General features: G+C 35.3%; 1 protein-coding gene across 1 annotated transcript in view; it reads right to left on the bottom strand.

Moving 5' to 3' along the window:
• LOC131687864 (uncharacterized) overlaps window positions 1-13,449 on the bottom strand; it is a gene marked incomplete at its 5' end in the record, with an annotated part of 88,903 nt that overhangs the window by 33,525 nt on the left and 41,929 nt on the right. The window contains 2 exons of the mRNA XM_058971950.1: window positions 4,745-4,750; window positions 4,906-4,995. Coding sequence (XP_058827933.1) covers window positions 4,745-4,750; window positions 4,906-4,995 — 96 coding nt within the window. The remainder of the gene's footprint in view (window positions 1-4,744; window positions 4,751-4,905; window positions 4,996-13,449) is intronic.

The following is a 13,449-nucleotide window of genomic DNA, read 5'->3' as shown; positions in this document are numbered from 1 at the left end:
CGAGCCCCCGCCCAGATTTTTTTTCTCTCGGTACACCCATGGCACGACAAAAGACAAACGTTAATATTGCAGAAAGTAGAAATCATATTGTGATGTCAAATTGAAATCTTTATGTTTGTAAATATAATATCAAATTTTGATCGCATCTACTGTCCTTGCATACTTTACGTTTCCCAGAAATTTTTTATGCTTATATTTATGTGGCAAAACATCAAATTGAATAGTTATTTTGTTATAAACAAGAAATTTAAACTTCCCAAAGAGTAAAAACAGTAGCAGAAATTGTTTTAGGGAAATTGCCCTGAAACTGTTTCCCTGTTTTCTATTTTGTTTTGTTCAAACGACCAAAACGATCACAAGCAATACAATATAAAGTCTCGGTTCTACATTCCGTAGCGGAGCTTTACCTTAAATTTCAACAGACGCAGACGATTCTTAGCGCACAAGACATACCATGGCTAGTGTTACGATTTCACACTTTGCACGGGTAGTTTAACATTTTCGTTAAATCGCAAAGAAATACTAATATGCTGGAATGTATAACCATCTTAAATCAGTCCATTAGTTCAGGCAGTCCCATGTTCTATGAGATTCCATAATTACGTGGGACTGACTTGCGAGTAGACAGTACAGAAGACTTTTAGAAGTACATTACATATGGAAAGAAATATGTACATAAATTTATCAAAAAATCACGATTTCGTAATGTAACCCGATTACAAAAATTGTGACCAAGCTCCTAAAATCATGAAATAGACTTGTATGTCGTATTTATGAAACCATTTATTTTTTCAGAAAAAAATATTTCATACCAAAAAATATGAGGCGATGCACTCAAATGTTTGGCTGGGATCATGGCTATCAATATTTCACCTATATTAGAAACTAAATTATTAATCAAGAAGTAAATTCAGGATTTAAAAAAGATTCTAGTACATGACTCAGTAATATTTTCCTGAATGTATTTCGTTTTTTATGATTACAGTATATAATTTTGAAATACACTGATTTGTTATAATAACATCGACTGAAGAAACCGAGAATTTGCACGTTTTGAGGAAGGTAGATATTTCTTGTAGGGCAATGTGACTCATGATCACGATTTCACGAGCTTAGTCACGATGTTCGTAATTTCTCTTTGCATAATCTTGATATCCTATCGGATATTCACGCGGAGTAATGTGACATTATGAACTGGATCATGAAGGTGGTATTACTTATGTTTATTTGCTAATTTTTGTGGTTTCAGTGTTTTCAGCCAAAACAACATGCTACAATTTTCCCGCCAATTAGGTACTACAGTATCATATTGCTTCACCAAATACCTTTTAATTCCGCCGTTTTGTAAAATTCTTTAACGAAAATTTTTCGAAAAGCTGGAACTTATCCTTTCAAAAGAAAATTTCCAGCAATTTCTTTTTTGTCCCCTAAAGCTGACCACCCCCTTAACAAACAAAAATTTGGTACAGTGAATAATGATAGAAGGTACAGTGTAGTGTTCGAAGAAGCTTATTATGGACGAGTTTAGTATAACTTTGTTTCTTCTTGCTTGAAGTTTTTTGTTTCGTTTCTCATTTTCCAAGACCAAGTGTACCAAATCGATCCGATGGTTATAAGCTGGTTTTGGCAATTCGTCATTACTATATAGAACACTAAATATGTACTATTCACAAACACCCTGATATAACTTTCAAACTATTCAAGATAGATACTTGTTGTCTCCGCAAACTTAAGAGCTACTGAATGCATCATCTTAATATAAATTTATAAAAAAATATGAAAATATCTGACTTGCAGGGGATTAAACGGTGAAAACATAATACCAAAAGAAATATTGCACCCATCAAATTCTCTGCTTGTATTTAATGTTATAATTGTTTTTGATTTATTCCAATTCGTATAAGCTTTCTGTAGATGTATGGATCGTTTCATTATGTTGTCAATTTCGACAGTTAATCTAAAAAAAACTGCAAAAAATGCCTTTATTACATATACAAATTTACAAACCTTGGAGACTAAACGTCGGAATAAAAAAAAAATTAATAGCGTTCTATCTAAGTGTTAGGCCTTTCAATAGAAATTGGACAAAATCGGTTCAACCATCGCTAAGAAACACTAATTAGAGTTTGCCGCATACATTCACACGTAGAGATTGTCCCAAATCGGCCAGCTGAGTCGATACCCGAGCAAAAGAAAAGCCACCGCCACTGCATGGTATTTTAATGGTGTTTGGTATGGGTTCAAACCATGGAAACACCATCGCCATGGTCCGGAAGATCCCATTTAAAAACCATAGTCTGGTGTATTTATGGGTTTTTGAGACCAGTTCATGGTGTTTTGATGGTTGTAAAATTTGGCGCGAACCATGTTCATGGTATGTTATGGGGTTTTACGGTGTTTGTACCTTTGAGAATTTGCTCGGGTATTGAAAGTTTGAGTGAATTCTATACATTTCTTCTATAAGAATTGTAAAACATGATAATTCTAGAATATATTACAAGTTATTCCTGAATTTGGGAACACATTTAGTTCCTATAAGATTCTTTGAAAGCCTAATATCTAGTATAGTCAAGATGTAGGTATCAAAAGGAATTTAAGCCAGATTAATACGAAAATATGCGTAATCACGTAATTCTCAAATTCTTTTAAAAGGTTTTACAGCTAAATTTAAAATGGTAAATTAAGTGTGCAGTCCTAGAAAAAGAAAATCGAAGCATATCTTACAAGTAATAAATACAACAGTTGACAGCTCGTCGCTGTTGTGCTATCTTATGACAAACGCCATTTTGGGGTAAACTGAGTTAAATATGCCATATTGTTGGTCTAAAAAATCTCTACAAAATGGCGTTTTCGGAATTTTGATATACTAATTGGTTACTGAGATATAGCGAGAAACGTGCTGAGAAATTCTGTGATATTTGCTTAAAATGGCTGTGTCTGGGCATTGGCACAAGTTGTCTTGATGGATTAGATGTTTTTCTATGTAAAAATGTCTGAGAAACACAATGGCAAAATCATTTTCAAAATAAAAATACACGAAATGTGAGAAAAAAGTAATTTTAGTTTTAAACTAAAAATATAGCATATTTGGCAACACTGTATCCAAAAATCATTATTTTTTCTAGTTTCCCTGACTCATTTCCTTTAAAATGCACCTCACCGATTGTTTATAGACCAAATAAAGCCAAAGATATAAATAAAAGTTAATAATGGATGATTTTTTTCCATGGAAAATTTTCCGTGCACGATTATGACACGCCATACAAATTTTGTCATCAATACACACCTATGACACGTATGAGTGCGACTTTTGTTTACATGTTTAGCAAAAACTCGTAATATAGTCAACCGATCTTCATAATATTAGAGAGAATAATACAGAATAGACAGAAGCATCAATTGTATTCTCTGAATTGTTTCTACTATTTACCAATTGCAAGATATTCAGACTAGAAAAATAACAGGAGTGTAAGTGCTTCAGAAATAATATAGGTTTTAAAGCTAAGTTACGATAGAAATTTACACTTCACTTCGTTAGGCGACCATAACTTTTGAATAAGCTCATGGAAGTTTCATTCAAAAGTTGTCTCGCGGTTTGCAAAAATAATAGTAACAACCAAACAAATCAAACCTATCGCAACATCGATTTAACTACGCGCCAACGTTATCAGGACCCCGTAGCCAGAAGCGTTCCTGCATAGACCAAAAATGGGAACAAAGCAAATATCTAAGATTTCTCGAACCAATCAAAAACTCTCTCCATTGTAGCCTTGTACAGCCAATCGTCAGAAAACAAACGACTTCTCTGGAATAATTTACGGTCAAAAGATACCGCTCCTCTATTCCGATCCAGATGTCGGCAAATCCAGTGTAATGAAAAAATAAAGAATAATAGAAGATGACGAACTGATGATAAACGCCAACGCACGTTTCAGATTTGATGAATGAACTCGTTCTCCTAAACCATAAGTTAGTATATAAAATCCCAGCCTTTAATTGCGTATCAATGGTGGACCATCTTTATGACTGTGATGCGTTCGATTTTTCATACTGACCAATCACTAATGGCAGTGCGGCAGCCACAAACAACAAGATTGACGATAGAGCCCAATGTTTGGCTTATTAGGTTAGCAAAGAAGCTATAGGAGTGCCCTTCGTTGGACAGTTCAAAACAACAACCGACATCCGAGAGCTTACGATCAAACACTTTGAAGTGCTCTCAGATTAATCTTTCATTCATACTTGAACAGGTTTTAAACATCGCTTTAAGCTGGACGGAACAGGGTTTACGTTGAAACCGATACCTCGTCGGAACGAAATCTCGTGGGTTTTCTTAATGAAATTATCAAAGCTAATTAGCGACTTTTTTATCCGACATCAGTTTCAGTTTCCATTCGATTAGAGGCCCACGGTTATGTCACTATATTATGATCGACAGCCTGAAAGGTGAAGTTCTTTCTAGTTGTAAATAAGCTTGGTAGATTCAAGCTGCTTGATTGTGATGATAAAGTGTTGAGGTCACTTTTCGAATAAACTTAATTAGCGACTGCCTTTAAAGATGCTTCTGCTAGAGAAGGTAAAACGTTTCCGCTGCTAATTTTGCCTGGTTCGCTTCACGCAGTCCAAAGTTCTGCGCGCGCCTCATGTAGATCACTGGAACACACAGTGGGAAATTCACAGTTGGCTAACTTCCCAAAGCTCATGATTATGTTATTAAGATAGGATCAAGTGGCAGTTTACTCACCCCATTCTGTTGGTTTTACGAATTTTGTTTTCGGTTGCCCAAATGAGTATTGTGAAAAGACGAGATGAGCCGAGCCAACAAGTTGGTATGATAGAAAGAGAGAAGAAAAGAAAATATTCTTCCAATAGCCGTACATTTGGTGATAATTTCATGATTAATACCGTTCTTGCGTTGACATCTGCCTTTAAAGTCCCGGCTACCAATTTAACGACGTCTTCGCTACCGTGCTTGGCGGCCCAATGTAGTGCGGTCTGGAAGAAAAAGAATTATGAAATTTGTATAAAATGTATATTTTGTGTTCTATTTAATTGGTGAAAAAGTTTTATCACGTTAAACGCGTTTTTAAAATATTGTTTAATGTGCGGTTTTTGTAGAACAACATATGACAAACAAATAAACGCGTTTAATCAGTAGAAGTATAAGTGTCATTTAGAATTATAAAGGGTGTTCAACAAACAAACTTCAACTTGACGCATTTTTTGTCGTAAGGCTTGTTCGCGACAAAATCTAGACACTTAAAAACACATACTGTTATCGGGGGCTACTTTACGCCAAAATTAAACAATGATATTTGACATAGTATTATTCACTGATTCAACACAAATATAAAAATTGGATATAGGATTAAGAGACTGCTTGCAAGTATTCGTAGCAGGCGATGAAACTGAAACAAAAAATATACGCAAAAGCATTGTAACTTAAATTCTGTTGGAAAAGTGTGATGTACCAATCAAATGTTTAAATAGGACGACATAGATAATTAATTAAAATTAACCTGGCAATGTAATGCAACTATTTGTGTTCGTACTTTTTGCCCATATTTTTGATTGTTTGACAATTGGTGATAATAAGTCCATGTTATCTGAAAATAAGGGTACTTTGCGCCAAGCTTTACTCAAGTATATAGTATATAATCTATATATTTCTAAAATTCTGAAATTTACTCTTATTTTGAGATTTGATTTTAATTCAAAGAAAATTCACATTAGCGTACTAGTTTGACAGTTTAGCAATCGATAATTTTCAGGTTGAGTAGACTTCCCATGATTGCATATGTGTCCCATTTTTTAAGGGATTTGCTATCTTTATGGAGCTTGCGGTCATTGGCAGTAGATAAATGTCTTGTTCTTGCACTGATGCAAAAATATAACGCTATCGTTTCTAGAAGTATTTAAACTATGTGTATTGAAGCCAGAAGTTGTGGAATGACAGCAAGGACAGTGGGAATATTTCTGGATCTCCCGGAATACAATTTACAGAAAAAAATAAAGGTGAACATGGTAAACCAGCTAGCGCACACAAAACCTTTATCCAGAGAAACAACAAGCACATAATAAGCTCAAGTGAGGTTTTCCACTGGTTGAACAAACTATTCAGTGCAGGCGAATGACCTTATAGTTATAGCCTTAATAAACAAAAAAAGCTCCTCAGTATATTGGAAATGGATATCTTATCAAAGATGGATAAACTGACCTACCTATTAAATATAAAAGTCCTATTCGCATTTTTCTCAGAACACAAATAAGACTACTTTGGGAAAAATACCAAAACAAGGTTGCCTAATTCATAAGGCTCAAAGAAAAACTATATCGAACATGGATTTTCTCGGCTTGCTGTTTATCGTTGTTGAACCTAAATAGTTTTTCGCTGTAGTAGCCAAATAGTTTTTCGCTGTAGGACTTATTCACTCTCGGTTGTCGGCACACTTTTGTTTTTGGCTCACAACATTACTACAATTTAACAATATATGGGAATAAGCATACCAATGGAAAGCTAGAGGCCTTAGCTAATATTTTATTGAAGAATTTAATTCCATTTGTCAACTTAAAAAAAAGTTATTAACAATTTAGAAAATGATAATTGTTTACCGTTTTGAAAAATGGGGTCGGTTGTCGGCACCCCAAACAAATTTACTAAAAATGGAAAAATATGACTGATGATCAGCACGATTCAAAGGGAAAAGGAAATTTATTCAGTTCAACAACCATCAAAGGCATTATGAACATCATTCTTCGTCAGAACCACAATATGTGTATGTGAAAAACCAGTGCGAATATTACGCACTGCTAATGCAATGACGGATCGCATTCACTGCCATTGAGTTAGTTTCAGGCACTCCAGTTTTTTTACCAAAGCTTCAGACAGATCAGATAGAAGTCAGTCAAAGAGGGAGGGGGGCTACAGGGTAACCCCGAGCTCCCCCCACCAAATCATTTGGTCGTGATAATCTGGTATATACGGTGCTACCTAGCGGTGAAAACACGACCAGGTGGGCTTTCTTCATGTAAATGTAAAACGCTAAATCGGAAATCGCCTTCCTGGTTTTGAGAATGGCGCCAAAGATCGATCTCTGGTATCTATTCGTAAAGCCCGTTCCGAAATACCCATATTGATTAGGTTATTGAAAGCATTTGCCACAAAAAATGGGGTGCCGACAACCGACCATGTCTGGGTGCCGACAACCGATTTTAGTAACTTTTTTGAAAACTAATCAAAAGAAAACTTGTGACAAATATTTCGGCGCCATTCAACGTTGAATCACAAAATATAATAAATTCACATCGTAAATATTCAACGCGCATACTTTTTCGATCGATTTACTTCTTTCTGTAACACTAAGCAAATCATAAAAAAAAACTTTTAAGTAGAGTTTCACTTGTTCAAAAAATATATTGGTTGTTGAACAGAACATTCGAGTCTGTTTGCTTCAGCAATCGGCACAAAAAGATCGCCTAATATATAACACAAATAATATTTATCAGAATGTCCATATCTGGTTTCTGTCAAAAGCTACGTAGGGGTGCCGACAACCGACCAGTGCCGCCAACCGACGACTTTCCCTTACTACTGCCATATGTAAAAATCAAAACAAATTCAAATTTGAAGTTGCGTGATCGTAGTTATTGAGTGTAATGTAAAAAATCCTATTTTTAGCGTAAAGTCGATCTCATGAAATATTCAATCAAAAAATCATATATTTCTCACATAAATGGTTGCATGTCTGTTTTATCTAAAAATACATAATAAATAATAATAATAATAATAATAATAATAATAATAATAATAATAATAATAATAATAATAATAATAATAATAATAATAATAATAATAATAATAATAATAATAATAATAATAATAATAATAATAATAATAATAATAATAATAAGAGCTTTCAAAAATAACACCGAAAGAAATGCGTGTTAGAAAAGTTATTTCGAGCAATCAAAAAAAAAAAAATATCAGGAATCGCTAATTTAGTTGATTTGTTCCACAATTTTTAATATTTTTCTTTGGTGGATACCTGCTATTGGCAATTTTGGAAGACATCCCGGATTTTCGTTTGAACTGCATAAAATAACTTTTCTAACATGCATTTCTTTCGATTCTATTTTTAATTCAATAACGAATTACGTCTTTTTAGATAGAACAGACATACCTGTGAGAAATATTTTATTTTTTGGTTGAATATTTCAAGAGATATATGTGTTTTTCGGCGTCCAGATTTTGTCGCGAACAAGCCTTACATTAAAAAAACCCACACATCTCTCATTTTAAAGATGTATGGTTGTAGCATCATGCGTACTGTTTCATTTTGATATTTTCTCTTCAGTTGTAAAAATGGCAACAAAGCAAGAGGAGCGATGCAGTATACGCGATCGCGAAAATTCGAACTACTTGCATGCCAAGTTGACTAAATTGTTGAATGTGGCCAGTGTCACCAACGTAATCAAAGTGATTGGAAAACGTTTGTCGACACCCTGGAAGACTGGATCGAAGAAAAATTGAAAGCTGGAGCCTGCAAAAATGACGCGAAGAGTGATCAGTTATTTAAAGTGGAACCCCGAACTCTCCATCCGAGATGTCAAGCTGAGCAAGCTGAGAGTGTCGTCTACAATCGTGCATCGAGCTAAAAAAATGAGCTAGACTGTCGACTTACAAGTAGTTGGTGTCTTCAAATCGTTACGATAAGCAAAACAAGATAAACAATCGCGGAAGCTGTACATTAAGATGCTGACGAAGTTTGATTGCGTGGTACAGGATGACCAAACCTACATCAAAGCAGAATATATTCAGGTTCCTGGACAGAAATATTATATGTCGACTGAAAGAGGAAAAATAGCAGTGATTTTCAAACACGCTGTCGAAACTCTAAAAAAATATCTCGTGTGGCAGGCCATCTACTCCTGTGGCTCAAAGAACGACATTTACAGGAGTAGTTGGAAAAACGTCTGTTGTCTTTCCTCAAGCAACCTAATTGCTCCGTTATGTTGTGGTCATATTTAGCATCTTGCCATTACGGAAAAAAGGCTATGGAGTGGTATACCGCGAACAACGTCCAGATGGTGCCTATGGACATGAACCTCCCAATACGCCAGAGCTGCACTTAATAGAACATATTGGATAACCATCAAGCGGGAACTCCAGAAGATGCGAAAGACAGTTATTAAACAGGACATGCAGTTCAAGACAAACTGGCGTTCTGCGGCGAGGAAAGTGACCAGGGAGGCGTAAAAAAACTTAATGGAAATAGCAAACACTATTTCATGATGATTTTTCTATCATGTTTTCTGACACATTTTAAAGAATAATTACTTGAAAACAGAAAGGCAAAATATATTGAGATTTTTTTGCATATTGCAATTCAATACACACTTTAGTCTTCAAAGACCTTTTAGGGGCATGTGTGTCTTTTTATTAATTATTTTATTTTATTAAAAATTGAATTTCGCGAATGTTCAAAGATTAGATCATTTAAAGAAACTTTTAAATAAAAAAATGAAGGGGAAAGCTTAAACGGTTCTTAAGAGATTCAAGGTACCGACTTCAAAGACATGGTTCCGAGCAAAATGTGTCGAAAAATTTATGTGCGATTTTTGCAGATAAAAACGGTTCCGTTCTAAGTCAGTAATGTCCATAAACAACAGTCCGATTTGACTGAAATTTTCAGAAAATACTTTTGATATATTCTTGTTTTAGAAATTCAAAACACATAATCGGGTTTTCAATGGAGTTCACCAATTCTGCTGCGCCTTATTTGCCTACGCGGAGTTTGATACCAACGGTGACATTTTATCAATTGTATCAAAAGTTTCTTTAAATGGTTTTGCATATGTCGTCGCTGTTGTGCTATCTTCTGGCAAGCGCCATTTAGCACATTTCGAGAAAACGATTCTTAAAGTTTGAAGTTGAATAGAAAACGTATACATCTGGCAACATTTTGGCAATAATGATGTTATGCCTGGCAATTTTTTTTCAAGCTAAATCCTTTAAGGCGATTTTTTCGATGTTCTGTATTGGTGTATTTTTTCGATGTTCTTAAAATCTAGGGGTTCAACTTTTATTTTTATTTATTTTCGATTATTAAGGGGTAGTAAAACTTCGGGCGCCTCCACAAAAGATCATTCACGTATTGCACTTTCGCTGACGAAAACTAGGTCAAAAAGCAGGACTGATGATTGAAAATTAGACTAACTTGTTTCAGTCCATTAGGAGACGACTCGCAGGAGTGGTCATCGAAGCTGTCGGGTCTGGGAATGCAAAATCATGACCAGATGGAGCCCAAATAATCCCGGGCTGGTTGAAATATCCAAATAGTAACAATTCATTTTTGCTTCACTAACAGATTATTTTGGAATAAACAATAGAAGATGCATGGAAGAAACAATAATTATGCCGATCTTGCTAATTTGTAAATTAATTCTTTAATCATTTTTTTTGTAGAACAAACACGAATAATTATTTTGTATGAAAGATTTTATTTGTTAATTTGAATCCACGACTCTAATGGGCCTCATTTATCTACGCTTACTTTATATTCTATTCTATTCTAACCCTTACACAGCCAGTATTGAAAAGCATCCTGGAAAACAATACAGTTATTCTATAGTATTTTTCTTGTCAATATTAATATTTTAAGCATATTTTCATATGTCGCAAATATTAAAACGGCCAGGCCTACTGTGCAGAGTTGAGTTTAAAGCTGTTTCAAAATTAAACGGCAATTAAATTATTCAATTAATGAATAATTTGATTAACGAACCATTTCGAACCTTAAAGGAGGATGCAACAAGAAGAACCGTACCAACCATTTTCGTTTGAAGGGGATATGATAAATCGTTGGGAGTGACTTTGCAGAAGGTTAATGTCACTCCTTTGGTCCTTTGGGATGGGACAGAGGTATTTACACCTTGCCCTGGCTAATAATCCTAGGATACCGCTCATTTCACTTTTATCTTAAAATTCTCGACAAACATATGATTAGGTTTATGATTAGGGCTCAACTGTCAAAATACACTTTGGGGGACAATTCCGGACGAACCGCCAATCGCTCAACACAATCGTTGACAGCAAACTTCAGAACCACCCCTAAAAGTGAATTCCGATATCCGGCCCTTGAGCCTCAATCAGATATTTGTCTAAAATTAATCTATTATATTATTAATAAAACAAGAAAAACACTTCCTTTGGCATTCCAAGATCTCTGTCCTGATGCTCTACGCTATGAGAAACGTCATCAAAATGCATGATGTTAGCACAAAGTCGAAATGGAACAAGTTGAAGAGCACAACTGCCTTTGGCCTAAAGAACAATTTTACTGACGAAAGCAATTGTTTTGCTAATCAGGATTTCAAGATACAGCCTCATGATTTCACCTATTCTTAGGTGATGATTCAGTATGGATGTTGCAATACCCGATACTGAAGCGATTCCAGATTTTTGACGGATAGTGAATATTGTTTGGAAAAATCTAGTTCGCTCTCTAAATGCCGGTTTAAGACTGTAGAAAAACTGTATCTACAGTCTTCCTTAGACCCGATGCCGCATAACAGTCACTTGAATGAATAAGCCAAAGTAGGTATGTTAATTGTCAATACCTTGGTATAAAAATAATATGACCCTCTAAAGGAGCTCAACATAACGTCGTCCGGTACCGGAACTGAAAGTATGGGAGGGGTGCGGGTGCCAAACACGAAGACACGATTCACGCGTCAGGCTTTATTTTTTTTCCACGCGCTTTGTTGCTTCAATAAAATGTGCTGGTTTGAATAATTTATGACAATTCTACTCGTATCATGGTCTCAACATAATTCCATTCGCTGGAGCCGCGGCATGGTGAGACATATTTAGTAGAGGCAAATCATAATAATGACGACAATTATAGTAGCAAGATAAAATCGCTACTAGGGCAGAGCAGCTTTAGAGAAAAGTCATACAATGTCTGCTTTTTGTGTCAATTCGAATTTAGGTTGTTTTCACGTAAAACATCGTAAAGGGTTACCCAGCACTCGGTCGTTGTCAAAGAATACAGCAAAAATACATATGGTCTTTGACACTATCCTAATGGGGTAGGGTGAATGGGGATGCATTTAGATAACGAGAATAAATTGTTCTGTCTCACGGTTATGATTAATATTTCGCAACCTGAACCTGTCTGACCGTTTTGTTTTGTCCACGCTACTTAGCGGAATCCACGCGTCAAGATCGCGAGCGCAGTTTCACTCGTTGCCAAGATCGTTTTACCCAGCAACTATCCTCATACGATTCCGAGGAAAAACACACAAAAGAAAAGTCTTCGGACTGCCCAATTTTTTGCCCTTCTCGGTAATAAAAAGTTGAAGCTCACTAAACACTTGAAAAGAAGGGAATGCACTTTTGTTTTCTTTGAAATCCCATCATTCCCCGCTTACACGTTTGCCATTCCTTCCTTCTGTCACTATCTTTCTTTATGCCAAACCATACCACGAATTCGCCGGGGTGGTTGAAAAAAATTTTGCAATTGAAATTATAGCCACAACTACATGATGAGATGGCGCCAACCGTGAGCCACCAGCGCCACCACGGCCGGCCAGGAATGATGTTGTCTGTGGGAGACAGTAGTTGTTTTATATTTATCTACCTACCCTTCCTGTCGTTCTTGACTCTTTTTGCTTAGCAGTGATTCTGAAGGGTATACCCACGCTGCTGTGACCGTACAGTTAAACGGGAGACTACGGTGGACGTTTGGATAGTGTCGGTAAACGCGAAAGCTCAAGATCGTTCCGATATGATTCTCCTCCTACAGTTAGAGTGTGCTAAGTTGGAGAATAGCATATGTTAAAATTACCCGATTATACCTTTGATAATAGCAATGAAAGGTATTAGTTAATATTTGAAAATTGAAACTTTTGAAATAACACTCGGAAAATTATAGGTTGTACATTTTTAGTGGAAGCAATTTTAGTATTTGAATAAGGAATTTCTTAAAAAATACAGGAAGTCAGGATTTTGGAATATTTTGTCCTAAAAATCCCCTAATTTAATGGCATTTCTGCCCCAGTATTTTCTTGAAATGGAGCTTCTAATTAATTAAATGGTAATGTGCCATCTAACGAAAAATAGTGGTATCGAGACTAAATGTCTAAAAATCTAATGTGAATTTTATCATCAACAAATTTATTTCTATTTTGTTTCTGAGAATATTCCACACCCAACAAGCTAAATTTTATAAAATGAAAAGAATGATAAAATTCGATATAAATGATGACATGCCCTTGAACCCAAACTTGAGATTTTTTCACATCAGATAAACTGCAAAAATCTATGGTACAGAGCAAAATTTTTATTAAACATGTGGGATTTTGCAGACAATATATTACGATTTCCAGAGGCGCCTCAAGAAGAGCTTGTTCTACGGGTAATTAATTCATATGTTTGAGTTTTGACGT

Source organism: Topomyia yanbarensis, chromosome 3 (assembly GCF_030247195.1).
Source record: "Topomyia yanbarensis strain Yona2022 chromosome 3, ASM3024719v1, whole genome shotgun sequence".
NCBI lineage: Eukaryota > Metazoa > Arthropoda > Insecta > Diptera > Culicidae > Topomyia > Topomyia yanbarensis.
The sequence above is the reverse complement of the archived record's forward strand: the minus strand, read 5'-3'. Positions and strand labels throughout refer to the sequence as shown.